The sequence below is a fragment of the Penicillium solitum genome (genome assembly GCF_028829755.1).
Source record: "Penicillium solitum strain IBT 25940 chromosome Unknown utg000008l_segment0_segment0, whole genome shotgun sequence".
NCBI classification, from domain to species: Eukaryota; Fungi; Ascomycota; class Eurotiomycetes; order Eurotiales; family Aspergillaceae; genus Penicillium; species Penicillium solitum.
Genome location: NW_027072127.1, coordinates 3,607,574 through 3,632,923, shown reverse-complemented (window position 1 = coordinate 3,632,923; position 25,350 = coordinate 3,607,574). Strand labels below are relative to the sequence as shown.

Sequence of the window (25,350 nt, the reverse complement as noted above, 5' to 3'; positions counted from 1 at the left end):
ACACCAATTTGGGGGATATATTTCCAACTCCCAGTAAACCCCGTCCTGTTTTTCCCCCGCCTAGTATAGTAAGCCAGCTCAACCCCAAGTCCAAAATTCACGCGCCAACTTGGAGTAATGCCATCAAAAAAGTAATGCCATAAAAAAAGCCCCCATAAACCTGGGGTTGAGGCGTTTTAACCCCAAACGGAAGCTTGCACGCCGAGCCCGCTCTTAGAGCTCCAGACGCCACTGCCGTTGCTCCAGCCAAGGCCAACACCGCCAGCCTGGTCCTTAGCGCCGGGGGCACCAGCTGCAGAGATCACAGGTGGGGTAGGTCCGGCAGAGGAGGTGCGCTCAGTGGCGGGGCCAGCATTGGGGTCAGCAGGAGTGAAGCCGAGCCCGAGTGGGGAAGGGAGAGGGGTGATGGAGCGCTTGTTCAAGGCCGGGTTGGCAGGAGGCGCAGAGGTCTGACCAGGGGCAGGCCTGGAACCGATAGGACCGACGGAGCCGACAGCACCAGCGACGGGCTTGGAAGGAGCCTGGCGGGATGAGGGCGAGTCAGCTCCGGGCGACGAGGTCGAGGTTACGGGCTGCTCGGCGCCGAAGCCGGCGTTGATGGCGGAGCTAGGCGAGGAGGTGCTGTTGGCGCGCGAGGGCGACTGCAGGCCCGTGGCATCGGCGCTAGTGGTGCTTGCCTGGGTCAGACCGAATGGGTCCATGCCTCGCGGGGAGGATCCGCGGACACCGGACGATGGGGTGCCACCGCCAGCTTGGCTATCTGGGCGTGGGTTATCATCGGAGAAGGCACCGGGCGGGAAGAAGGCTGGGCTTTCGTTGCCGTACAAGGCGCGGTGCTGGCGGGCGAGGAGTTCGCGACGGCTGTCCTCGCTCACAGCAGCTGGGCTGGTGGAGCGGTCGGATTTGGATGCAGACATCTCGGCGAGGAGGCCTTGAAAGGAAGAAGAAAAGTATTAAAACCCCGTGTTCAAAGAAAAACGAAGAAGCCAAACCAAATATATTACACAGGCCGACGGATACATAGATGCAAGGAAGTGAAAAGAAAAACGAAAAAAAGCCGACGGGGGAATATAACGAGGCTCAAAAAGAAGAAGAAGACAGACGCTACCACGTACTTCGGTTGTACTGTTGCTCCTGGTGATAGTTGCGGAGTTCCCTCTCACGCTGTGCTGCCATCCGACGCTTCGCCTGCATCATCTGTTCCACCTCGTTGGGACGACCCTGGTACCGCTGGGAGGCATAGAAACCCTGGGCATTGCCAGACGGGGGCATGCGGTTGCCATCGAACTCGCTGATTGAATGGTGTCGCTGAGGGCCACCACCCATACGAGGGTCTGTCAAGAGACAAGTCAGAAACGCGTTCTGGGTGCCATCCGTGCCCGCAACATACCGTAGTCGGGGTAGGGCCGGCCCATCATCATGGGCATCGAATCCCGCCGAGGAGCATTCCACAGCTTCCCGCTCTTGACGAGATTGTCGATCGCACGATCAACCTCTGGAAAAAAAAAAAAAAGAGATCAGCACTCGTCCCAAAAGGTTTCTAACAAAAAGTATGCCCATGTCATCTCCACAACCGCCTCGCTTCAAAACCACCAACATTTACTCCGGGCATTATGCGATTCGGTTTTCGGAGAAGCAATTGTAGAGATCCAAGCAGAGGTGTGTCCGTACCGTCAAATTGGGAGGAAAAGGCCGGGGTATCATCGCGTTGGGAGACCGAACTCGATCCTGTTTGTCAATGTTAGTTTTTGCTCCGGATGCTCGGCGTTTGATCCCATACCTGACCGGGAGGGAGGCGCCGGCTGCTCCCAAGAGACCTGGCGCGCAGCGGGTGCTTGCCAGCCCTGAGGTTCGTAGTACGAAGACATTGTCGAGATCAAAAGGACCGAAAGTGCGACGGTTCAGGGGGGGAGATGATCCGGTCAGAGGCGATCTGTCGAGAGAAAAAAAATGTGAGCGTCGATCCACAACACACACTTTTTGAACGGTTCTCCCGATCTTCTTTCAACGCATGAAAAGAAAGTATCGAAATTTGAGAATCACAAAAAAAAAATATCCAGGTCTCGGTAAAACTCCAGGGTGTGTTTTCCGCGGTCTTTCAACTATTTTTCAATGGGGTATATGGGGTATAGAAATTTTTTCCATCCAATTGGAAGAAACAATATAATCAAGGCACTTACGGGAAAAAGGCCTCCGAATATTTCTTTCTACCACGAGTCAACGAGGCAGAGAAAGTCCAAAGATAGGAAGGATGAAGAGAAGAAAAGGGGAGAGAGGGTCCTATGGGGGGGTGGGATGTGGGTGTGTATTACCTGATGGAGAGAGGAGGGGGGGGGGGGGGGGGGGTATAAATTGTAATGTAAAAGAGTAAAATAGTACATAGAGTATACGAGAAAAAAAAGGAGTTTCTTTTTCTTTTTTTTTTTTTTTTAAAGTAGGACAACACATATTATTGATATTATTAAAATACTTAACCTAGCTTCTTCTCTATTAGTCGTGTTTTGGGGTTTATATTGCATGGACTATATGTATACCCAAGTCTCTGTTTCTACTAAACATCTAAAATCAACCTATTTGTCATTCAATGCTTTCGTTTAATACCAATTCTCTCTTTTTCTGTACCTCGAAGATCCCAAGTACGCGGCAATTCCCGGCAACCCAAGGGCTTCTATTCGTCACTGATGGGGCCGGTCACCGGAGATTGGACGGGGACGTGTGTCTAAGCGTCGAGCTTCCCTCGTGTCTGATAGTTACGATTACTTATTATTCAACTATTACTGTCTCTATACTTTGTACCACTTTTATACTGGATGCTACTAGTATCCGGAGTGTATTATACCTTACATTTAATGTTCAAATCTTGGAAACTGGGTTCCCCACTCAAAACGGCGGACATTGACATTGTGTTGCCCTGATGTTGTATACCCTAGTACTTGCCGTATACTCGATTTCGGTACAATATTCAAACATTCCCGGTTTCCAAGATCTGAATTCTAAGATCTCCTTCACAATATAACCCGATCCAAGCAAGGGATTCCCCGAAGTCAACGTATGATGATGCCAACCTGGGAAACTCCAAAGGCTCTGCACTATGCAGTCAGCTTGCCAAGAGGCTGCCTGTGGACGCCATCGGAGGCTGCAAGACAAGTGAACACTCTAGTCGCATCTGGAATGTGATCTGCAGCTCTATGTATAGTGGTCAGTACAAACGCATGCAATAAGTATATACAGCCCGCTGTAGCCTGCTCAAATATACAACATAGAGAGCCTGGTACACATCTGGTTCCAGCAAGCCCCTTTAAAAGCCACATTAACAAGTAACTAGACTAGGAACTATACCCACATGTGGAAGTAGACGCAATGCAATAGTAACATTGCTGCTTCCAGAATACACTTTCAACGGTGCTTTGACCAACTCGGTCAATTCAGGAGAGGTGGGGCAACGTCCGTCGGCCATCATTTTATATTCTTCCGCAAGGTCCGCGCCCCTCTGAACTGGATTGGCCACTGCAATGTGCAGTATGTACTCACCCGGCTCGATGGGCCACTCAGCAGCCCGAGGCCTCCCCCGCATGTACATGAGACTATTTCTATAGGTGCGAACAGGCTGAATCGACTCTTATGACTGGATATGGGAGGCACCGAGGTACTCAGATATATAGAGTAGAGGGATTTTGTTCAGAGTTCACTCGTCCATCATCAGCACTCCGAACTTTGCCCTGTTGTCTGTCTATGTCGATCTAGCGGAAAGGTGCAGTACCAAACTTTCCCCTCAAACCCTCCGGAAATGTACCACTGGCACGATACGCTCAAGCATGCCTCCGCGTTACCTTGGGAGCGTAATAACTCCCCACTCGTCATACATGGGACTGTACTCGGCCGAATTTGGTCCTAGTCATACTAGTCGGATGCTTGATTGTATGGGGGGCAAGGCCATGTTGTAAGTGACAAGCCGTAGCCGGCTTGATAGTTAGCTATTCAATGTAGTCTTGATTTGTAAAGAGTAGTTGTTTACTTATCTATGTTGCACTCGTTTACAAAGAAGTACGCCAAAACAAGCCCCATATTCCCGATGTAGCGACCCCGGCCCTAATAAACAAAGGCTACCAGCTCACCACTGACACCTCAGTTAACCCTAAAGACAAATACCTAGGTAGTCTAATGATCATTATCTCCCAAGGTTCATTCTCTCAAGCCTCATTGGATCGGAGGAGCCACTACTCGGATTTTGAAGCATGGGTCCAATGGTGGTCCATGTTCGAAACAAAGAAGTAAAACATAGTATGAGTGTGCTCGAGTCACCGGGGATTTGTCGTCAACAGAATAGATTTCCCCTGGATTCTTTGAAAGGACGAGATACAGCAGATCTATGTCATATGTATGCCTCAGGCCAATGGGATGGATTAGGTTATACTAGTGAGCAGCACGTGCAAGGACCATGCTGATCGCGGGGAGAAGTGAAGAACGACGATCAGGAGGCAAAAGGGGAATGCAACGTATGGATCATATAAGGCTTTTCTTACGAATCGATGTGTTCATTCTATAGCCAGTAGCCTAAGGGGTTCAACGGTCAACACTCCCTAGGTCTGTTATCGATGATCTGTCGTCATGGTACCTGCATGAATGCATAGCTCGGTGATACTGCGGGCAACTCTGGCCGCATTTTGGCTTTCTGGCTTTAGAATTTCAGGTTTCTAGGACCAGTGAGAAAAAAAGTAATAAAGAGTAATGAGAAAGGGATAAGCGAGAGATCATATATGAGACAAAGGACAGAAGTCAGCCCCTAATTGTTGCACTTAGAAATGAGGGTAGAGAGCTATTCCCCAATAGTCTGTCTCACTCCGTGGGCTACTCCATCTAACGGCGTTGGAACGTTAATTTCCCACTCGACGCATCTCTTTGAACCTCCAAATACCTATTCTGGGTGTATTCATCCGATTGCTCTTCGACTTATACACATAAAATCGTTGACGTTGGGAAGATTGGAGTTCTTCAAGAGGGGAACGGTCGGCAAGTGTCTCTTTACCGCCGACAGGGGCTGACCTCCAGGGCTTCGATCATCTTCACAACTTCTCAAATTCCCCTCTCTGACTACGCTTCCTTTTCCTCAACAATCGGAAACCCAGGCTGGTTCCTACAAACTCACTTAAACCGACAAACTGTATGGTTCATCCAGTACTTAAATCCTTTTTTGTCTCTTTTCTTTGATCCAATCCTCGAACCGTTCGCTCTCTTCTCTCTCACGAAGACCGTTTTTTTTTTTTTTTTTTTTACTATTTTCTTTTCGTGTCTTATTTTCATCTCCTGGTCGAGGCATTGTCTTTTTACATTTCTTCAATTCTTATCGGTCCCGAGTGAAAGAAAAAAAAAAACGGGCTTTTCGCGACTTTGGTCGAGGGCGATTGCAAAGTCTCCCACTCCAAACGATCTGCTTCCCGGTGGTCTCACACATCAACGAACCCTTGACGTGTTACACACGTGCCATAACCTCCCTCGCCCCGATTTATCGACCACAAAATTTCTCCGGTGATTTCCAACCGAGAGGAAACTGAGGGGATTATATTGTGTGGTGTGTGGGAGTGGACTCTTTATCTCTTTTGCCGAGCCTCCCCCCATACGGAAGGACCACAACGGTGTGGGAGTTGCGAATTGCTATATGGTCGCAAAAATCGATGGGAATGCGAAGTGTTCCCTCCACCGTGACGTCGCCTCGCTAGCGTCGGCGCAGTCCTCCACGATGGCATGGAGGCCTCAATCCGATGTGCCACAATCTGACGTGCCCGAGACCGCCGCTCGGCCTCCGTTGACTTCGCACCAGTCCAATTCCCTTCCCTCCACCCCCTATCAACATGCGCGCAACCTATCGTTCCACTCCCGGTCGCCGTCCCCCGCCCGCGGAAGCACCTCCCCTCGATCCACCCACTCCGAAGCCACACATCTACCCCCCTTCTCCCGGAAACCGCTCGGAGGATGTAAATATGAGACCGCCATGGCATATTTTCGACGACGGATACCGTATAGTCTAGGAGCAGATATACTACCAGAGGAGAAGGGGGCGTTGAAGGAGCAGCTCAACCCGGATGAGGAGAAAAAATTGTCGACCGAGATCATGGATCTGTATGACCGATTATTACCATCTGCCGAGAGTGATGATCGACGCCGACAACTTGTTCAAAAATTGGAGAAGCTTTTTAATGACCAATGGCCGGGTCATAATATCAAGGCGAACATTTTTGGCTCATCAGGGAATAAGCTCTGTTCCAGTGACTCAGATGGTAGGTTTTTCTTTTTGGACACGCGAGATGAAAAGGCAACGCAAATGCTAACTTGAGCAGTGGACATTTGCATCACGACCAATTACAAGGAATTGGAGCATGTATGCCTGTTGGCTGAGGTGTTGGCTAAACGTAAGAAATGACCGTTGGTATAACTTGATTAGATGATGGACTGACCTGAACAGACGGGATGCAACGGGTGGTGTGTGTGTCTCACGCAAAGGTCCCCATCGTGAAGATTTGGGACCCGGAACTCCGGTTAGCTTGTGACATGAATGTCAATAATACCTTGGCGCTAGAAAACACTCGAATGATTCGGACTTACGTTGAGGTGGATGAAAGAGTGCGGCCTTTGGCAATGGCTATCAAGCACTGGACGAAGCAAAGAATTCTCAACGATGCCGCACTTGGGGGAACCCTTAGTTCTTACACCTGGATCTGTTTGATCATTAATTTCCTGCAGACAAGAAACCCTCCAATTCTCCCAAGTCTGCAAGCACGTCCACACAAGAAGAGGATGACTCACGATGGATTGGTCTGCTCGTTCGATGACGACCTCAAGACCTTGTCTCAATTTGGCCGCAAGAACAAGCAATCGGTTGGCGAGTTGCTCTTTCAATTTTTCCGGTATTATGGCTACGAATTTGACTACGAGAAGAACGTCATCTCAGTACGGGACGGCACCTTGATCAACAAAGAGGCCAAGGGCTGGCACCTGATGTTGAACAACCGACTGTGCGTGGAGGAGCCGTTCAACACGTCAAGAAACCTAGGCAACACCGCCGATGACACTTCGTTCCGGGGATTACATCTGGAATTGCGAAGGGCTTTTAAGTATATTGCAAACGGTGATCTAGAAGGGTGTTGCGAGCAGTTTGAATACCCGGCAGAAGAGGAACGGACCTGGGAACGACCACCACCTCAACCGCGGCCAACTCTCACACCTTCCCTCCCATCGCGGGGTGGACGGGGAGGAAACCGTGGCGGCAGATATAATAATCAGTTCTCGCGAGGTGGGCTCGGTGGCGGGCGACGACAATCAAACACTGGAAACAAGTCGAACTTCCGGCAGCCGAACACTGGCAATGCATCAGATATCTCTCTACAGGCACAACAGCAAGCCCAGTATCTTCTGCATGACCAGTTATACCAACAAATCCAGCTTTTGCAGGCACAGGAGCAGGAATTGCGGATGCAATTGCATAGCCAGGCATTGATCACTGGGAGACCACCGCCGGTATTCATCCGTCAGCCATTTATCCAATTCCCGGTTCCTCAACAGCAAGAGTTTCCAGAGGAAACCTCACAACCGAGATCAGGAACAGGAACAGCAACCCATGCTACTCTCAGCCCAACTCAACGACAGCAAACCATTTATAGCCCAACTTATGCTTCAGTTGGTGCATCTGGCTCGCAAGCGACCATCACCAACCCTCCCTCGCCGTCTGCTGTTAGCGTTATGCCTGATACTCGTCGTAACTCTCGGCGATTGTCGGCTGCCAACGGATCCCCGAAGTCTCTTCGTGCGCACTCACAACCTGCACGACCTCAGGGCTCGCCCTCTCTTCCAAGCTATATTCCCCTTTATACCATGCCGCCACCTACGGAGAACTGGCCAAAACAAAGGCTGGCTACCGAGTCGTCAGAACACGGAGACGGCAGCGGTGATGAGAATGTAATGCGCTCAAACAGTTTGGCCAGCAATGGATCCCGTTCAAACTCTGTGGACGACAACCGGCAGCAAGATGTGTTGGGTTATTATATAACTCCTCAACAACTTCAAGCCTTCCAGCAAGGTTCTATGCTGCCGCCATTGTCCGCACAGATGGGTCTGGTCTCGAATGGATATTCGTTTATTCCCCTTCAGCCAGATTATCGACCGGGATCGTTCTCATCAGAAACGGCTCGCTCGGAGCACACCCCAACTTCCAAGCCCCCGTCGCAACCGGCCCAATCCGCCCCACGCCCAGTTGCACCCGGTCCGTTGATCGTGGATGGATCGGTGCGTCCGAGTGAGAACCGCTCGGCATATGCGCCTGAGTTGATCGACCCCTACTCTGCGATAAGCCACTATACGTCGTCGGACGACCACAACATGAACACGCCTGCGAGTTTCTCCGATTCCTTGTCTCAAGATTACCAGGATTCCGGGTCCTTTGACCTGGAGCACTCCGCCGTCTTCACTCGGCCCTCTACGGAAACACAAAAGGTCAATGGTGTAAGCGGGGAAAAGCAGCCAGACACGAATGGCCAAACTGAGCTTCTCGCTAGTCGGCTGCAGAACTACCACCTATCGAATTCCGAGAAGCTGGTACAGCAACCTGCGAAGACAAGTCCGGATCGACCAAGAAATGGCATAGCACAAGGACCAGGAAAGGAAGTCGGCCAGTCCAAGAATTCAGGACAGATGAGTGAGAAACCTGCTGCATCTGGACCGAATGAGAATCGGCATCAGTCGACGAACTCGAAGCGCCGGACTAACGGAGACTACTCCGACAAGACGAACGGTGTCAATGGCAAGAGCAAGCCCAAAGGCCAAGGCCGACACGACGGCTCTCACAACGCTGCCTCGGGCACCAAGGATCGACACTCAGACCCGTCCCGAAGATCAGGCGGACAGTCTAACGGCACGAACGACAGCAACCATGGATGGCAGACGACCAAGAAGAAGAACCGCAAGAACACCAAGTCGTCAATGGAGTCTCGAAATGGCATCAACGGCGGTCATGAGGTCGTTCCAGCGGATGATTCTTTGCGAAAAGGCGGGTGACAGTGTGTATCGTTGCGCTTCCAACCCATCTCCAACACAGGAGGAATGAGCAGGTGCTCACGTCTCCAACCTGATTCCATTGCCTCCAAAATCCCGTCCACGCGGCAACCCCAAACGAACTCACGTTCCCCCGAAATACATTGTTTTGCTCTTTGTTTTGTTTTTTTTTTTTTTTCCCCTTTTCCCTAGTGAGGGATTTGGGTCCATATATGCATGCATTCGTTGCCATCGGGAAAGTTGGCCGGTTCATTTTCCAGGAAACGCCTCCCATGCATTGAGACGATTTCTTTCCAGTTGTTTGGAGTTCTTTGTTTCAAATGGTTAGACCCGGTTCTGTGTCTGATGCTTCTCATCTTTCTTATGCCAAATTTTTTTTTTTTTTTTTTTTTTCGGTCCTGGTTCTGTACAAAAGAGAAAAGATATTAACTTGTTGCCAAATGAGAAACAAACCAAAATTTTCGAAAAAGTGTTCCTTTTCCTGCCCTGATACTTCCTGGATTGCATTGTCTTTCTTAGCTGTCAGTCAACAGAGAATGTCCATACTAAATGCGAGACCGGACTTCAAATAACAAAGACAGAGAGAACAAAGGGAAGAAATCGTCTCAGTTCTCAAATCCTTCCTCTCCCTCTCTCTTTTCATCGCCATCATCCTTATCCTCTCCCACCTACCTAAACCCACCAAGAACTCCCCGTCCGAAGTAACCCGGCGTTATCAATCCACGAGAAACCACAAACCCACAAATTCCAAAGAATCCAACATAAATACAGCCATCTGCGCAGCATACATAAATACCAAAAAGGGTGTATCCCAACATTGAATCCCAAACAACAAATCTCCCAATCTCCCCAAAAATGGGAAACGAAGAAGAAGGAAAGATGTGGATGATAATTCTTCCATTCATGCTGTATTTGTATTATTGTTTTTTCTTCGCCTACGGTGTAATCAGCGAGACCTGGTCTAGCATCTCTTTCGTGCATAATTACGCCATTCGATCACTCGGTGCCGTCATGTCTCTTTTTTCTCTGAATTGGAATTGGTCGAGCTCCAATTTCCACTTCTCCGCGTTTGGTGGGTTGCCTTGGCTAGCTCGTGTGACAGCCCCGATGCCGATTGCGCCTAATTTCTTTGCGTTTTCGTTTACTTTTGTCTTTGGCGTGTTGGCGTATCAACTTTGTGTTGATTTGTTTTGAGGGATTTGCTTTTTTTTGGTTCTTTGTCTCTATGGTCTCTATGGTGTATGTGTACTGGGAGTAAGGGGCTTTATGTTTCTGAGCTCCGGAGGATGTCAAATCAGATGTGTTAGGAGTTGATCGGAGTTGATTGTCTTTTTTTGGTGTCTTTTTATGTAGCATTGGCGGAGGGAAAGCGTTGGTTCTGGGAATGTTAAGAGGTTAGATATAGAAAAGTCCTCTTCATATACATCTAAAAAGAACATGTAAAAGACATGACAAGACCGCATAAGTAGCCGATTATTCTGGTTCGGAATATATTGACATTGCATCATTTATCATTGAGATAATAGTATGGCATATAGGAAAGTATATAGTACATTGCATCTATAACACAGATCTTGCAGTGTATCAGATGCAGTGGGAGAATGCTGGACAAGATTAAATCACATAAAGGCGTAGGGAAGACAAAAACAGATCGAAGATGGGATATTAAAACAGAAAGACTTGGGTAGAATCGGCAAATATGTTCAGCAGGGAGAGAATGGAAAATGATATGCAGGGATTCTCCATTATCGTTTTTTTTTTGGAGAGAGATTAGAACACCAATTAATGACCTCAAGCCAAATCAGTACCAGATCTCGGTCCAGATGTATGGCAGAATCACGATAGAGGCCGTGTACAATATCATGAAGGCGTAGTATGGGGCGAGGATCAGCTTGATCAGAGGGGTATCACAGATAAGAACCCATATGGAGAGGAAGGCGACGGAGAAGAAGTGGCTGACGAGGACGAGGGGTTTCTTGATCAGACCAGCCAACAGTCCAACGGGGCCGCCAACTGGTCCAATCTGGAAGTAGCGGAAACAGCCACGCTGAAGAGCTTTGAGGTATTCGTCTATTGATAAACAGTTAGTTATCGGGATTCAAACAAAGAGTGAGTGTACATACTGTCTGCAGCGAAGAGCGCATAGAGAGCCTGTGCGAGGATATTGATGACCGAAGAAGAATTCTTTCGCCTCCAGTGGAATTCCGCAAGTTGTTCGAGAACAAGGCCGGTATTGGAGAGGCTGGGCACACGCTCCGGGCTGAGCAATTCGCGAATGACACAGACATCGTTGAGCGCCACCGTCATGCCTCCACCCGTGAGAGGGTGTCGCATATTGAGCGCATCTCCCAAAATCATCAGGCCGGGTGTCTTGTTGGCCGAGGCAGGCAGGAACGAGTTCGGCATTGACCGTAGCTGGCCCTGCTCTAGCGCATCGGAGAACGACTTCTGGGCACCCTCTGGGAGCCCGGGCAGGATGTTGTTTCGCATATAGCCCTTGACACCACCATTTTTCACCGAGGCTTGAGGTAGGTTATCAGGGATATCGATAAGGATTCGGGTCTCGTGGGTGCCGATCTGGTACATGAGCACGGGTGGGTTATCGCTGAGGAGGACATGACCAGTGTTGGGCGCGGGGAGTTTAGCATCGATGAGTTCCAAGCCATAGAACTTTGATTTCCGCTTGGGGGTGTACTGGTGGTGTTGCTTGCGGAATTCCGAGTTGTAGCCGTCGGCGGCTACGGTGAGCTGGCCGAAGTAGCAGTCCTTGACGTCCTTGGTGATACACTCGACTCCAAGGACTTCTTGGGTATATGACGATATGATAAGGCCAGTCACCTTGGTTTCAACCACTGTGACATTGGGACAGGACAGAGCGGCTGCCCGTAGTTTCATCACGAATCGACCATGATGGAAGGCTCGTCCCAACGGTGTAGGTGCGGTTGGGCTGGACTTGGGGTATTCGAGGAGAACCGGCTCGCCAAAGTAGGAAACCCAGTATCCCTTCACGTCAATGCCATCAATATCTTCCAGACAATCCCGTAGCCCTAGTTGCTCGAGCGCCTGAACACCTCCCGGTTGGAGTAGTTCACCAACAATGCGGTTGGGCTCCTCCAACGATTTTTCCAGCAGGATCACACTGCGTCCTTGCTTTCCCAGTGCGACTGCAAGCGCACAACCTAGGACTCCAGCACCCACGATTACAACATCGGCTTCGTGGTGGTCGATGCGGCGTTGAGCGGCCGCGGAGAGGGCGGCGTCGCCATTGAGAACGGAGGCCATTTTTGGTTATAATAGAGTAGATATTGTCAGAACGGGGACGACTGAGGCAGGACCATTATCGGCCTGAGCAATTGATTTAAATGAAAGTCGATTGGCTTGTGTTTATGGGCTGATGTTTTTTTTTGGGCCTTGAATAGAAAGGGGTGGCGTGACATGTGAAAGGACCACCTCTCTCCGCCTTCCCAATTCTACGCAGAAGAGGACATCACGCCGTTGTCTCTCAGTGGACTGATGTGGATATACAACAACCGTGGAATGTACAGGGGTATATGGATATTTATGGATATTGATAAATCTATTGATGAATCTATTGTAGATGGCTATTGTACATGGTCCTATTTACATTATTATACATATTCACTGAGACGCCCGATGTCCCTGATAATCCTCATACTCCATATACTCCTCGTATTCCCCTCCAGGAGAAAACTCAAGGTGATAGTCGGAGGAGTACTTCTCAGGGACATAAGGTTCACCCCAATTCGCTGGGTTGTTCCACGGGTATTCGGGATCTTCCGAAGGAACGGTGTGTGATTTTGAAACATTGGCTTCAGCCCACCACTTTGCATGATCAGGGGCGTCGAACTGCTTGCGTCTGAGCAATATATCCAACTCCCGCTCTTCATCAAAGTTCATGATGAGTTCCCTTAGGTCTGTGGTGGGCAGTAGATGCTGTTGCTCGGTGGGTTTGAATGCCTTGGAACGGTTCGACCGTTTCAACTCAGGGTGACCATGGATGGCTGACCAATGCGAATCACCTTCAAACTTGGCCTCCAGTGCCCCCACGATTTTCCGGAGTACCAACACTTGCCCCGCAGTATCGTAGGAGCCAGAGGATTTGATCGCATTTTCCAACGAGCCCAACTGAGAGGTGGCTTCCACCACAAAGTCTTGATTGATCGGCTCATTCCGCGAGAGGACTGTCATTATGCACCACCAGACCCCCTTGAAGTTATGGACCTTGGCAAATCCACGTAGCAGCATTTTCAATAGTACCTGGTCGAAGCCATGAGAGAGCCGCCATCGAGATTGGTAGATGGTTGTGAGGAGATCGACGGCAATTTCTGGCGTTCCACCGCCAATGAGGTAACGGCTAGAAGAAGTCGCACAGAAGTGCTTCACCAAAAGACCATTGGTGTTGGCACAAACATCATAATATTCAAAAACGGCCATCTTGATCAAGCCTCCATACCCAATGGCTTCTGGGTCCACCTCCATGACCCGTTGGAAGAAGATGGGAATCCACGAAGTGAAACGCTTGCTATAACGGAGAGCAGGAGCATTCTTCCAGTAATCCCATTCGGATGTAATCAGACGTCTCGCGTTCGCCAAGCCTGTCTTTTTGCAACTGAGAATCGCGGCGATCACAGCCAGCTTCAGATGAAGTGGTCTGACAATGTAACCGCCCGTTGTTGCGTGATGGTAAGTTGCCAGAGCATCAGTGTGCCTTCCCATATTGATAAAGTGCTCCATCCGCTTGTGGAGCGGAACGTACAAACTGGCAGTTTTGGCGGCCACCATCTCGCTCACTGTTTGAGAGAAAGATTCCTCGGCAGGAATGTGAATCGGGGCAATCTTTTCACCTCGTACTGCCCAAGTATCAGAACTAGACCCAAGAATGCGCCTGGAAGAAGTTAAATGATCTTGTCGATTCTTGGCGGCTTGCTTCAGCCGCCAGATTCCCACAGGGTTGTCGGTCATTGCGAGTTTCCGGCTCTTCAGGAGCGAGTTGATAAACCGATTGTCAATACCGGTATTCCAATTCTGATCGTGGGCCATGTCCATAATGGTTGTAATCATATCTTCGTTGCCCTTTTCAATGATCGCTTCGAGGATGTGTCGGTGGAGTACTTTGTCAGGTTGCATATCAAAATCGTTGATACAAGAGACGACGAAGTCGAGAATTTCCTGGCCAGTATGGGTGGGATAGTATTCCAAGAAGACGCGGTCGAAAATCATAGTGAAATCCTTCTTTGACTGGGTGTATCCGTGCTCGTGCATAGCACACATGCCATCCATGACCCTGTCCCATTCACAGTTAAGTGCTCTGTTGTAGATAATCAAGCCAATGGTCCGGCATCCAGGCTCGGTCCCATAACGTGTTGGCATTGCCTTGACCATAGCTTCAGCTTCTTCAGCTCGGCCAGTTTCAACCATGGCCTTGACCATGGGGTTGAAGAGTTTCTCAGTTGGTTTCCGATCGAGTGATTCGAGACGTTTGAGAATGAAGCCGAGTTGGGAAGACAGCAATTCCATGCTCCTGGTCTTCCTCCATAATCCATCAAGATAAGCACCACACAGACCACAGTCACGGTCATCCTCGAAGCGCTGGAAGAATAGGAACTTGGCGGAGTCCAACCGTTTGGACTCGATCAAACATCGGAGGATGACCTCCAACAGATGCTTTGGAACAGCAAAGCTGGTTCTGAATCTATCATATATAACGCCGACAGAGTCAATGTGGCCCTCTTTTGCAAGCAGATGCATCAGTGTAGCCCACATCTCCCCTGACACGACACTGACTTTGTCCAGGCGATTGAACAAAGTTCGAGCAACGAACAGGTTTCCTTTGATGCAGTTGGCAGTGAATATAATACATGCAAGCTCTCTGCGTTCCCAAGAAATGCTAGGTGTCTGCCGAGTGTGGGCTAAGAACAAATTCGCAGCTGTGATTTCCCGCTCTTGATTCAACAATCTGCGGATTTCGGCATCGAAGGGCAGCTTGCCGGATTCTCGTGCGAGTTCGCCCTGATGTTTCTCACGAGCCAGAATTTCAGCATTCTGGGCCAAGCTTGGAGAATCGATGTGTCCCGTGTATTTGGATTGTGCAATTGGATGACTTTCAAAGAGCGACCGTTTTGAGCGAGCGTGATGCTTTTCCAAGCTGACCAGGGGTTTGGGTTTCGGCTTTGGAGCATCCTTTTCTGTCCCGAGCCCTGGCTCATCTGGCCCGTCGGGGAGGTTCCGATTCCTCGCCTTGAGGGATTCAATGCCCATAAACTCGCCCGCCTCCGCCGCCTCAACCATCACCTTGAGTCGTTTGGCAGCAGATGTTGCATCATAATTCGGGGCGGTACTGTGTAATGTTCGTTTGTTCTCGATGATTTTCTCGGCGATGCGGACCCGGCGATGGGCTTCGTACGTGAGTGCTGCGACGGTGCAGAATCCGCCAACTGTTGAGCCGGCCAGAGCCAATTGGCGGAGCACTCGGAGGGCATTTGGAGAGGGTATTATTGAGCCGGATTTTGCGGCGCGGGCAAGCATATTGCAGATGCTGAGCGCGGGTTGCGCGCGAGTTCACCAGTCGTACATGAGCGGCCTCGCACCGATGTTCTGAAATGAGGAGACAATTGAATCAAATGAAATGAAATGTAAGTAGCTCCAACCACCAGCTATGATCCAAGGTTAGGTGTACAGACAATTGAAGCTGAGGGCGTAGGGTAAGTTCGGAGCAACTTCTTTTTTCCCGATGCAAATCAAATTGCGCGTTAGGCCGGTGCCGCCAGCCGGAGCCTGACCTGGTCATACGACCCAAGGATCTAACCGGATACATCTTCCTTGTCGTCGGTCTACAAAACATCAGAATCTCGGAAAATAGACCTGAGAATAAAACCCAAGGTATATGTCAAAGAAACTAGAGCTGTCTATAGCATATTCTACGGCTACTCCAGGGCTATCGAGATGATTCGTGTATTTCTCCAATAGCTCTATAGCCTTCTGTTTCTAGCATGCATCAAGCATCTTCATCTATACCCAACAGCTACATAGGTATCAATAGAGGGTTCTCCAAAGTAGGGGGAGGGAAACAAAAAAATTGACAATAGCGAAGCTGACATATAATATATGGAAGTAAGTGCAGCATATTATTCCAAAGAACCGCCCATGGCTCCATCATAGCAAAAGCTGGTCGTGCTCGTCGGCATCTTCTTCCGCTCTTAGATCGACAGAAGGTCCACTCTCTAGAGTAACTAGTATAACAATTAGTATGCTTCTTGTAGGAGCTGAGCCAAATAAACATACCATGTGACCTGATTAGCAGACTCATGAGGAATGCCACACCAAAAACAGCAGCAAGTGCCACAAACACTGTCTGAGGTAGTGTTGCAACAGTCAGGCTGTAGATTAAATTAAAGACGGTAGGTGCAACAACTCGAGCAAGAGCATGTAAAAGGCCAGTGGCACCGAGCATCTGTCCAATGCGTTCATGAGGCACATGTTTGGTCAGGGATGACTGCAGGATTGCAGATCCCATGCCACCTAGCGAGGCGACGACACCAGACATTATCATGACCGATGGTGTTTTGGACAGAGCATAGCCAATGTAACCTAGTATATCGAATATTATAGATGTGCGGATTAGAACAATGTCCAGCATGTCCGAGCCGCGAATGGTTCCATCCTCCGCACACGGAGTTCGGAAGAACATGGAGATAAGCGGAAGCACCAGGAAAAGATTGACCACTCGCACCACATTGATGATCGCTACAAACATACTGGACTCCACGCTGCCCCAGTTGAACATGTATCCGGCATAGATGATGATGACCTGTACTGTTCCCATGGCAACTCCAAAGACAGCGGTATCGATAGCAGCCAACAGCATGATGTTCCGGCGCAGAGCCGGACTGGCACCACGACGGTTAGGGAACAAGACGCTTGGCTTTCCAACGGCGGGCATCAGAATTGCAAGCGGGGTGATCAGATTCATTGGGTTCCAGACACGCCAAGAATACCATTTAGGAGAGTCAGCATCCACAGTTTTGATGCGATGCTTCTCGCGGGCCGCGAGCTGTCGGTCCTTGGACAAAGATTCAGGCACGATGAAGAGAATCGATAGACAGAAAGTTGCATGGAATGCAAGAGCAATGTAGAAGACAATTAACGTGCCTCCATGCTTGATCAAAAATGCTGCGCCGCCAGGTCCAGCTGCAATTCCGAAGAACAGAACACCGTGGAACATACCAAATGCCACGCTTCGCTTTTCGGGTAGCGTACAATCAGAAGCATATGAATGGATTAAAGCCTGTGCGGTTGTAAATGATCCACCCAGACCATCCATGACTGCTCCAAGCAGAAGCATATTGACCGAGACCTGGTCTGGCCATTTAGCCACAATGACAGTGATAATCTCATTGAGTACCGCGCCCATCGCGCCCAGCGCGATCATCTTGGTTCTCCCGTGACGATCAGATAAGTGTCCGAACCGGGGACTCACTAATGCTGATAGGATACCAGCAATAAGATTGAGATAGAGCTGGAACTGGGCAACCAGCGACTGGATCTGTGGGATCTGGCACTGGGGGTTGTTCTCGCCAAATATAACAGGCAGATAGGTGAACCCAGGTTCTTGGGTGGTCTTCTCGGCGAGATAATCTCGACAGATCAGCGACATAATCAAATTGATCTTGGGCACAGCCATTCCGCCGAAGCCCAGGGTAAAAAGGAGCCCAAATGGGAGCAGCCACCAAATCTGTCATGTTTGTAGGTTAGACAGTTGTTCCTGGAGCATTTGTCGCAACCCCCATAGTCACTCACGCTCGCTCTCCTCCATTTTGGCCGATTATCTGTAAGGTGGGAATTTTGTCGATACAATAGCCCATCGGCTTCATCGATTAGAGGCGTGTTTTCATTCGCATCTTCAGGTCGAGTCTCCCGGGTGCTCATCGGAGCAACATCGGGCTCCCCTGCAAAGAGTTCTTCGTTCTCCATGATGGAGTTGGTGACATTGAGGGTGTTTCCAGGATTTTGCAAGATTACTGCATAATTGATTTGTAAGATTCCAAGCACCGACACTTCATTCTCATATGAAAGAGGGGGGGGAATGTTAGCGGGTAGGATTGCTTGAATCGTTATCGGGATTTCATCATTGGCAGTCGTTAGCTCCGGAATCTCCGCTCGGGCTTAGGTGCTTGGGTAAATTAAGGTGTCATTCTGACGGTTTATCCTTCTTTACATATCGTGCCCTGTCATTTTGTATACAATTGAAGATATATTATACAGTACATTAACCCCGGAATTTTATACTCTCGCAACGCCTCCAACACCTCCTGGTGCCGTATACACATACATACAAGGCCGAAAGCTCCTACTCTGAGCAAAGAAAAACAAGCTTATACCACCATAGAAGCATGTTCTTGGCCTGCAAAGAATTTCTTCTGGCCCAAGCACCGCTCGCTAGTGCAGCCCTGGCAACGCAGTGTCATCTGGCGCGAACACAATTCTCCCTTTTGCAAATGGTCGCGAGCAATATCGGCAAGTGCCTGGATGAAGACTGGGCTTCCGTTCAAGCTCTCTGCGCGCTTGACACCCGGGTTGTTGGCTTCATGGATAACTTCCTGATCTAGCTCGTATAGTGTCTCAATGTGGTCACTTGTAAACGCAATGGGAACCAGGATCAAGTCTGTCTGTCCTCGTTTCACATATTCTTGAACAGTATCGCTGGTCTGAGCCCCGAGCCACGCACTAGGTCCCACCTGAGATTGCCAGCACAGGCGGTAAGGGTTCTTGAACTTGAGTCGCTGCATTACGGCGTGAACTGTCGCTGCAACTTCGGCGGGGTAAGGGTCGCCTGTGTGAGAGGATAATTAGTGTAATTCTAGTAAGTGACCAGGGGACATCAGCCTACCTCGGTTAACAACGCTCATAGGCAAGCTGTGGGCCGAAAACAGCAACACGACCTGGTCACGCTTTTCCTCTGGGTACGTTTTAAGTTGAGCCTCGATATTTTGTGCGAAAGCCTCCACAAGACCAGAGTGAGAGGGCCAGCGGTCGATGACACTCCATTGAATTGCGCCAGCCGGCTCGGACCCTCCATTTGCGCGCTTTCCCTCGAGACGATTACGCCACTTCCACAATTCGTTAAGGGAACTGCCGGTCGTTGAACAGGAGTACTGCGGGTATTGTGTAAATGCGACAGCACGTCCTCCCTTGCCATTGCCAAATCCATCGGCGAAAAGCTGCTCATACATGGTCTCGGTCAATGGGGCAGCGTAGCGGAAGGCAACGTAAGGCTTATGCGGCGCGGTCTCCGGGGAAATCTTATCCAACAGCTTGCACATTTCTGCGCACTGGTACTCTGACCATTTCCGAATGGGCGATCCGCCGCCGATATCCGCGTACTGCTTTTGGATTTTCGAGGTTCTGCGGCGTGCGATGAGGGGGCCGATATACGATTGGAGACGTCCCAGGGGAATCAAATCACCGTCGGCCTGTATTCCAAAGCATTAGCCTATCAATTCAACGTGACCATTGCGGTAATTCATGACACGTACAAATAGTCTGCTCAAAAAGTCCTCCACCTCGTCCGTTGTAGAAGGTCCGCCCATGTTCATAAAAACCATAGCCGTTGGGCCCTTAGAGCCTGTCGCATCTTGTGTGACTGGCGGTACCGTCGTCGCGAGACCTCGTTGATTGCATCTCAATCGACTGCTAATTGCCGACCGACCTCCAAGAGATGTGGTCCCAACCAATAACTGTCGGGGGATCGCGAAAGGGCTGCGGAATGCCATGGTTGGGTTGAGGAGATATTATATGTGGAAACAGAGCAACAAAATAATATCAAGGTATTAATTAGAAAATGACAATTCCAACCTGTGTCCAACTTGGACCTCGGAGTTGTTGAATCCGGTTTTGGTTGCCCCATGTAGCTTCCGCCGCCCACCGGAAATGAACCAATCACCATCGGAGGATGTCAGCAGCTTCAGGCATCAGCGTCACCTGACTTTCGTGTTGCTCGCGTCGGAGAGCGCGTCTCAATGATATTTTGGACTTGATTAATTTACCACTTTTTAATATTTCCAATATTCCAAAGTGCCCCATTTCACAATCATGGCTGAAGATAGCTACACGCGCGAGGAGGAGAATTACGAGGACGAAGAGCTCGACGAGACCGTGAGTATAAAAAAGCCGAAGATATAGATACCGACTGTTGACTGTTGCCTACATAGAGCTTCAAATCAGTTAAAGATGCGGTGCTATTTGCCATAGACATCAGCAGTTCGATGCTCACGCCTCGTCCATCGCCTGATCCTAAGAAACATAGTGACGAATCACCCGCGTCTGCGGCTTTGAAGTGTGCATACCATCTGATGCAACAGCGCATCATCTCCAACCCTCATGACATGATTGGTGTTTTGCTTTATGGAACGCAATCGTCCAAATTCTATGATGAAAATGAGGATGACCGAGGGGATCTTTCATATCCGCACTGTTATCTGTACACTGATCTTGATGTTCCATCAGCCCAGGAAGTCAAGCAACTGCGGTCCCTCGCATCTCCAGCAGACGCTGATGATGACGTGCGGCAGGTCTTGGGACCATCCAAGGAACCAGTCTCCATGGCCAATATGCTGTTCTGCGCAAACCAAATCTTTACCTCGAAAGCCCCGAACTTTTCATCTCGACGACTGTTTGTCGTGACCGATAACGACAATCCCCACGCAGACAATAAGGGAATGCGGTCTGCCGCAACAGTTCGTGCAAGGGACTTGTACGATCTTGGTGTCAACATCGAGTTGTTTCCCATCTCTCAACCAGATCACGAATTCGACACCTCTAAATTCTACGATGTAGGTTATTAGCCTTGGTTGTATAGGAGTATACTCACAACTAGCAGGACATCATCTACAAAACATCACCAAGTGATGGAGATGCCCCGGCATACCTACAGCCGGATACAAACACATCGACAGCTAAAGGCGACGGACTCTCATTGCTCAATTCTCTATTGTCTAGCATCAACTCGAGATCTGTCCCTCGCCGGTCACTATTTTCAAATGTGCCACTGGAGATCGGACCTGATTTCAAGATATCCGTCAATGGATATTTGCTCCTCAAAAAGCAAGAGCCTGCTAGGAGTTGCTTCGTCTGGCAAGGAGGCGAGACTGCTCAGATTGCTAAAGGCGTCACAACTCTAATGTCCGATGATACAGGACAGGAGATCGAGAGGGCTGACATTCGGAAGGCATACAAATTTGGTGGTGAGCAGGTTTCATTCACCATCGAAGAACAACAGGCTCTAAGGAGTTTTGGTGACCCTGTGATCCGTATCATTGGGTTCAAGCCACTGTCAGCTCTCCCGATTTGGGCGAATGCCAAACACCCCTCTTTCATCTATCCCTCTGAAGAGAACTACATTGGTTCAACACGAGTCTTTTCTGCATTGCAGCAGAAACTCCTCGATTCCGAGAAACTGGCTTTGGTTTGGTTCATTCCCCGCAAAAATGCCTCACCAGTTCTAGCTGCGATGATTGCCGGGGCTGAGAAGATCGACGAGAATGGTGTGCAGAAAATCCCACCTGGGATGTGGATTATCCCTCTTCCTTTCGCGGATGATGTGCGCCAAAATCCAGAGAGCACTGTCAACCGGGCAGGAGACGCGCTGAATGACGCCATGCGAGATGTCGTTCGCCAGTTGCAGCTTCCCAAGGCTGTATATGAGCCTTCAAAATACCCGAATCCTTGTGAGCCTTTATCACTACAGTTTGTTGAGAACGATACTGATTAATTTACAGCGCTTCAATGGCATTATCGTATCTTGCAAGCTATCGCCTTGGATGAAGATTTCCCTGAATCACCAGATGACAAGACAGTGCCTAAGTACCGACAAGTTCACAAGGTTAGCTACTTCTATGATCCTAGAAATTGCGTGAATTTACTAACCACATGGATGCTCAACTACAGCGCGCTGGTGACTACATCCTTAAATGGGCCGAGGAACTGAAATTGCAAGCCTCCGAGATGTTTGGCAGTTCAGCGGCCACCTCTACGCTGGTAAAGCGAGGTGCCAAGACCGAGCCTACTAGTGAGCACCCAGCAAAGCGAGTGAAGGTTGAAGACAGCGCCTCTGGGGTGGAAGACGAAGTGAAGAAATGCTATGAGAAGGGCACTGTTTCCAAGGTGAGTATTCAAATTCTCGCAGGTAATTGACCAAACTAATACTCGTGTTCAGCTTACGGTGGTCGTGCTGAAGGAATTCTTGCATTCACACGGCCGCGCTACAGCAGGGAAGAAAGCAGATCTCGTAGAACGAGTTGAGCAGTACTTTGAGAAAAAGTTCTAAACGCTGATTGAATTTTGCTTGGGATCATTTTGGTGTGGGATCCGGTGTTGCTGAAAATTGAGACCCCGATTAATGAGTTACGAGTGTATCCTACTTTCCTGTTTACATATGGCCATAGTTATTACGAATGAATCAATATTCTTTATCCAAGATGGTACAACATGCCTCTAGCAATCATTCAATGAGAAAAAGCATAACCCTCGGCCAAAAAATACACCAATAGCTGACTAACTGCCGTTTGATGCCCCCGAAAATGGATGTGGGGAAGTGGGGGAACCCCAGACTTGATCCTCAACAACTACTCGCAGATTGCTCTGGGAGAAAACAACACTGGCAAAGAAATTTGATACAGAATAAAATATTTTCTCGGTGTATTTGTTCTCGTCACACTCGGAATCGATGTCTTTTCCCCTCTGATCCATGTCCTCATATTGCGACAAAATCACCCCGCCGTTAACTTTCAAGACCATCTACTACAGAGAATATGGAGAGGGTACGGCCACGAGATGATAGAAAATGTCATACATGCAACAAGACGTTTTCCAAAAAAGAGCATCTCACTAGACATGTTCGTGGTCACACCAAAGAAAGGCCATTTGTATGCCCTGTCTGTGGGAAACTATATTCACGGAGGTACGAGATATTCCAAACAACTAGTCGGGTTGTGTACTAACGTTATTAGTGATGTCTTGCGTCGGCATGAGCGAAGCCATAGTGTTCAACTTGAGAGCTTGACTACTGTATCTTCACAGGGATTCGCTGACGGTTCTACGATGCTCACACCCCCATCCGCAGCTGATTCGTTCGGGGTTTTCTCGAGGGGATCAGTAAGTCATGTTTCCCCACAAGCGTCTGTAAACATGGATATACCGAGCGTACCTCACACCAATACTATCGACTTTGGACAACCCACTGGATCTACACAAATTGGTATAGGTGAAACAGCTCCCAGTTCAGGGCCCGGAGCATGGTTCCTTGAAGACGATTTTGATGTCGGTGCTCTTGACTTCTCAATAACATCAACAATATCCGAATGGGCGCAGATCCCAAATGTGTTTCCCGCTGCAAGTCTGTCTACGGGAGAACATGATGTTTATACCCCCGTTCAAAGCTCTATCCCAGATATTGAAGCTCCAAATATGACCGGGGACACTGTCAAACGAAAATGGTTTACCCATATGTCACCATCTGACGAGAATCGACCCAATCGAGAATTTGCTCCCACCGGAACAAACTGGTCAGCACAGACGAATGCGAATGAATCATACCGAGCTGGCCTGTCTCAGAAGCTCCGGCGACCTATGGAAGATGAGGCATTGCCATCCTCGGAACAACTGAATCTTTTTGCCAAATTATACTTTCATCGGTTTCATCCTTTGTTACCAGTCATACATGCTCCGTCATTTCGGCCAACGGCAGAAAACTCTCTATTATTCCTGTCCATTTGCTCCATTGGCAGCTTATTCGTTGGGTCTGCTCGTGCAGTGGCTCAAGGCTCACGGATATTTGAGCGACTAAACAAAGCCATTCTGGCATCATGGGAATCTTTCCTATCGGAAAGTCGACCAGATGCCCTATCTATGGTACAAGCTGCTATTTTGGGTCAAACCTACGCTATTCTAGCTGGAAAGCCCAAGTACCTTGTTCTGGCAGATGTATTGCACGGGACAGTTGCCTCATGGGCCCGTGAAGCAAATCGACTAGGTGCTCTTTGCAGCCAGTCACGAGATATGCTAAACAGCGGAGATATTGAAAGAAGTTGGCATCGGTGGATTGATAGCGAACAACGCGCTAGAGTTCAGGCCGCACTGAATATCCACGACGCCGAGCTTGCTGCTTTGTATCACCACGAGCCAATTCGCAGTCATCGATTCCGTCAGTTTCCCCGTCTAGCATCTGATGAGTTGTTTTCGGCACCTACATCGTCTCAGTGGGCCGTACTTCTCCGTCAATCTCTCCAAACCCAGAGTGAAAATCGACCCCAAGCTCAACTCTCTCTGTCTCCAGATCCATTCCCAGTCACAGACCACGATTCCAGGTTTACTGCATATGGAATCCTTGAAGGAATCAGCGCTCGCCTCATAGATGCAAAACAATCTCAAGAATTCAGCCACCTAGTCTGCCAAGATACCTCCAACCTCTTGATCCAGTGGTGGCAGACATACCATACAACGGACCAAGATCCATTCTGTCTATCCGTATTATGGCATTCCATTTTCATATCCCTGTACGCAGACATGGACCTCCTGGAACAAGCAGTTGGCCGCGACGGCCGAGCCCCAGCCCTGAAAGCATCAGCACCAGCACGCGAATGGGCCTCTTCTCTGAATGCGAGCCGCTGCCTCGTGCACGCATCGCTGATTGCCCGGTATCTCGAGCGCATGAGTATATCCGCCGAGCCAGCAATACATGTGCCCCGTGCCCTATTCTCGGCAGCTTTGATATACTTGTGTGTTGCGCAGTATGCGCCCAAACATGTCGTAAATGCGGAAGCATTTGCGTCGCCGGAACTCAAGTTGCTGGGTGATGGGGCTGCAGAGGTTGCGTACTTTCCTGGGAATGCTCAGAGTAGTGAGCTTTCTGTGGTTACGGATTTGGATCAATTGTATGGCATGATTGACTTGCTACAGCGGGGAGGGCGTTGGGGGATTTCACAGGCTTTTGCCAATGTGCTTTCTACGGTGTTGGATGAGGGTAAGGGTGCTTATGGATAAATTGGTGTTTCTGTTATTTTGGTATTATATACTAGGCCTAAGGCGAACTATCAATCGATCAGTCGCGGTATAATTAAACCATTTCAGGACTTTCAAATTACTAAATGCTTATATAGCAATGACTACCGATGCCCATATTTGATTGTCTCTCACCCCTCAACATCTTGCGGGGTGAAGCTCCACTATGTGGGACACTTGTTGTACAAACTTGAGGCAAGTGATTGATATCTCACGAGAATAATAATCTCTACC

At 49.2% G+C, this 25,350-nt stretch overlaps 8 protein-coding genes across 8 annotated transcripts; 3 read left to right on the top strand and 5 right to left on the bottom strand.

Moving 5' to 3' along the window:
• Positions 1-176: 176 nt before the first annotated feature.
• Positions 177-1,868, bottom strand: N7455_010669 (uncharacterized protein; the record flags this gene model as incomplete). The annotated part of the gene is made up of 5 exons (XM_040952948.2): positions 177-931; positions 1,116-1,334; positions 1,391-1,495; positions 1,672-1,728; positions 1,781-1,868. The coding sequence occupies 5 exons, from the start codon at positions 1,866-1,868 to the stop codon at positions 177-179; spliced, it is 1,224 nt and encodes a 407-aa protein (XP_040816484.2).
• A 3,788-nt stretch (positions 1,869-5,656) lies between these two features.
• On the top strand, positions 5,657-9,045 carry N7455_010668 (uncharacterized protein; the record flags this gene model as incomplete). Its single annotated transcript, XM_040953152.2, has 3 exons — positions 5,657-6,275; positions 6,336-6,407; positions 6,461-9,045. The coding sequence occupies 3 exons, from the start codon at positions 5,657-5,659 to the stop codon at positions 9,043-9,045; spliced, it is 3,276 nt and encodes a 1,091-aa protein (XP_040816420.2).
• A 1,798-nt stretch (positions 9,046-10,843) lies between these two features.
• Positions 10,844-12,324, bottom strand: erg1 (squalene monooxygenase erg1; the record flags this gene model as incomplete). The annotated part of the gene is made up of 2 exons (XM_040953039.2): positions 10,844-11,112; positions 11,166-12,324. 2 exons carry the CDS (start codon positions 12,322-12,324, stop codon positions 10,844-10,846), a joined length of 1,428 nt encoding a protein of 475 aa, XP_040816668.2.
• Positions 12,325-12,681: 357 nt separating this feature from the next.
• N7455_010666 (pentatricopeptide repeat protein) lies at positions 12,682-15,588 on the bottom strand (the record flags this gene model as incomplete). The annotated part of the gene is made up of 1 exon (XM_040953179.2): positions 12,682-15,588. The coding sequence occupies one exon, from the start codon at positions 15,586-15,588 to the stop codon at positions 12,682-12,684; it is 2,907 nt and encodes a 968-aa protein (XP_040816391.2).
• A 627-nt stretch (positions 15,589-16,215) lies between these two features.
• N7455_010665 (putative tetracycline-efflux transporter) lies at positions 16,216-18,033 on the bottom strand (the record flags this gene model as incomplete). Its single annotated transcript, XM_040953081.2, has 3 exons — positions 16,216-16,292; positions 16,345-17,794; positions 17,860-18,033. The coding sequence occupies 3 exons, from the start codon at positions 18,031-18,033 to the stop codon at positions 16,216-16,218; spliced, it is 1,701 nt and encodes a 566-aa protein (XP_040816557.2).
• Positions 18,034-18,434: 401 nt separating this feature from the next.
• On the bottom strand, positions 18,435-19,832 carry N7455_010664 (ferrochelatase HEM15; the record flags this gene model as incomplete). Its single annotated transcript, XM_040952919.2, has 3 exons — positions 18,435-18,892; positions 18,950-19,532; positions 19,596-19,832. 3 exons carry the CDS (start codon positions 19,830-19,832, stop codon positions 18,435-18,437), a joined length of 1,278 nt encoding a protein of 425 aa, XP_040816558.2.
• Positions 19,833-19,914: 82 nt separating this feature from the next.
• On the top strand, positions 19,915-22,530 carry akuA (uncharacterized protein). The gene is made up of 6 exons (XM_040952983.2): positions 19,915-20,214; positions 20,271-20,891; positions 20,939-21,785; positions 21,837-21,940; positions 22,006-22,221; positions 22,274-22,530. Exons 1-6 carry the CDS (start codon positions 20,152-20,154, stop codon positions 22,382-22,384), a joined length of 1,962 nt encoding a protein of 653 aa, XP_040816455.2. The 5' UTR covers positions 19,915-20,151; the 3' UTR covers positions 22,385-22,530.
• A 714-nt stretch (positions 22,531-23,244) lies between these two features.
• Positions 23,245-25,098, top strand: N7455_010662 (fungal specific transcription factor domain-containing protein; the record flags this gene model as incomplete). The annotated part of the gene is made up of 1 exon (XM_040953157.2): positions 23,245-25,098. The coding sequence occupies one exon, from the start codon at positions 23,245-23,247 to the stop codon at positions 25,096-25,098; it is 1,854 nt and encodes a 617-aa protein (XP_040816590.2).
• Positions 25,099-25,350: the final 252 nt, after the last annotated feature.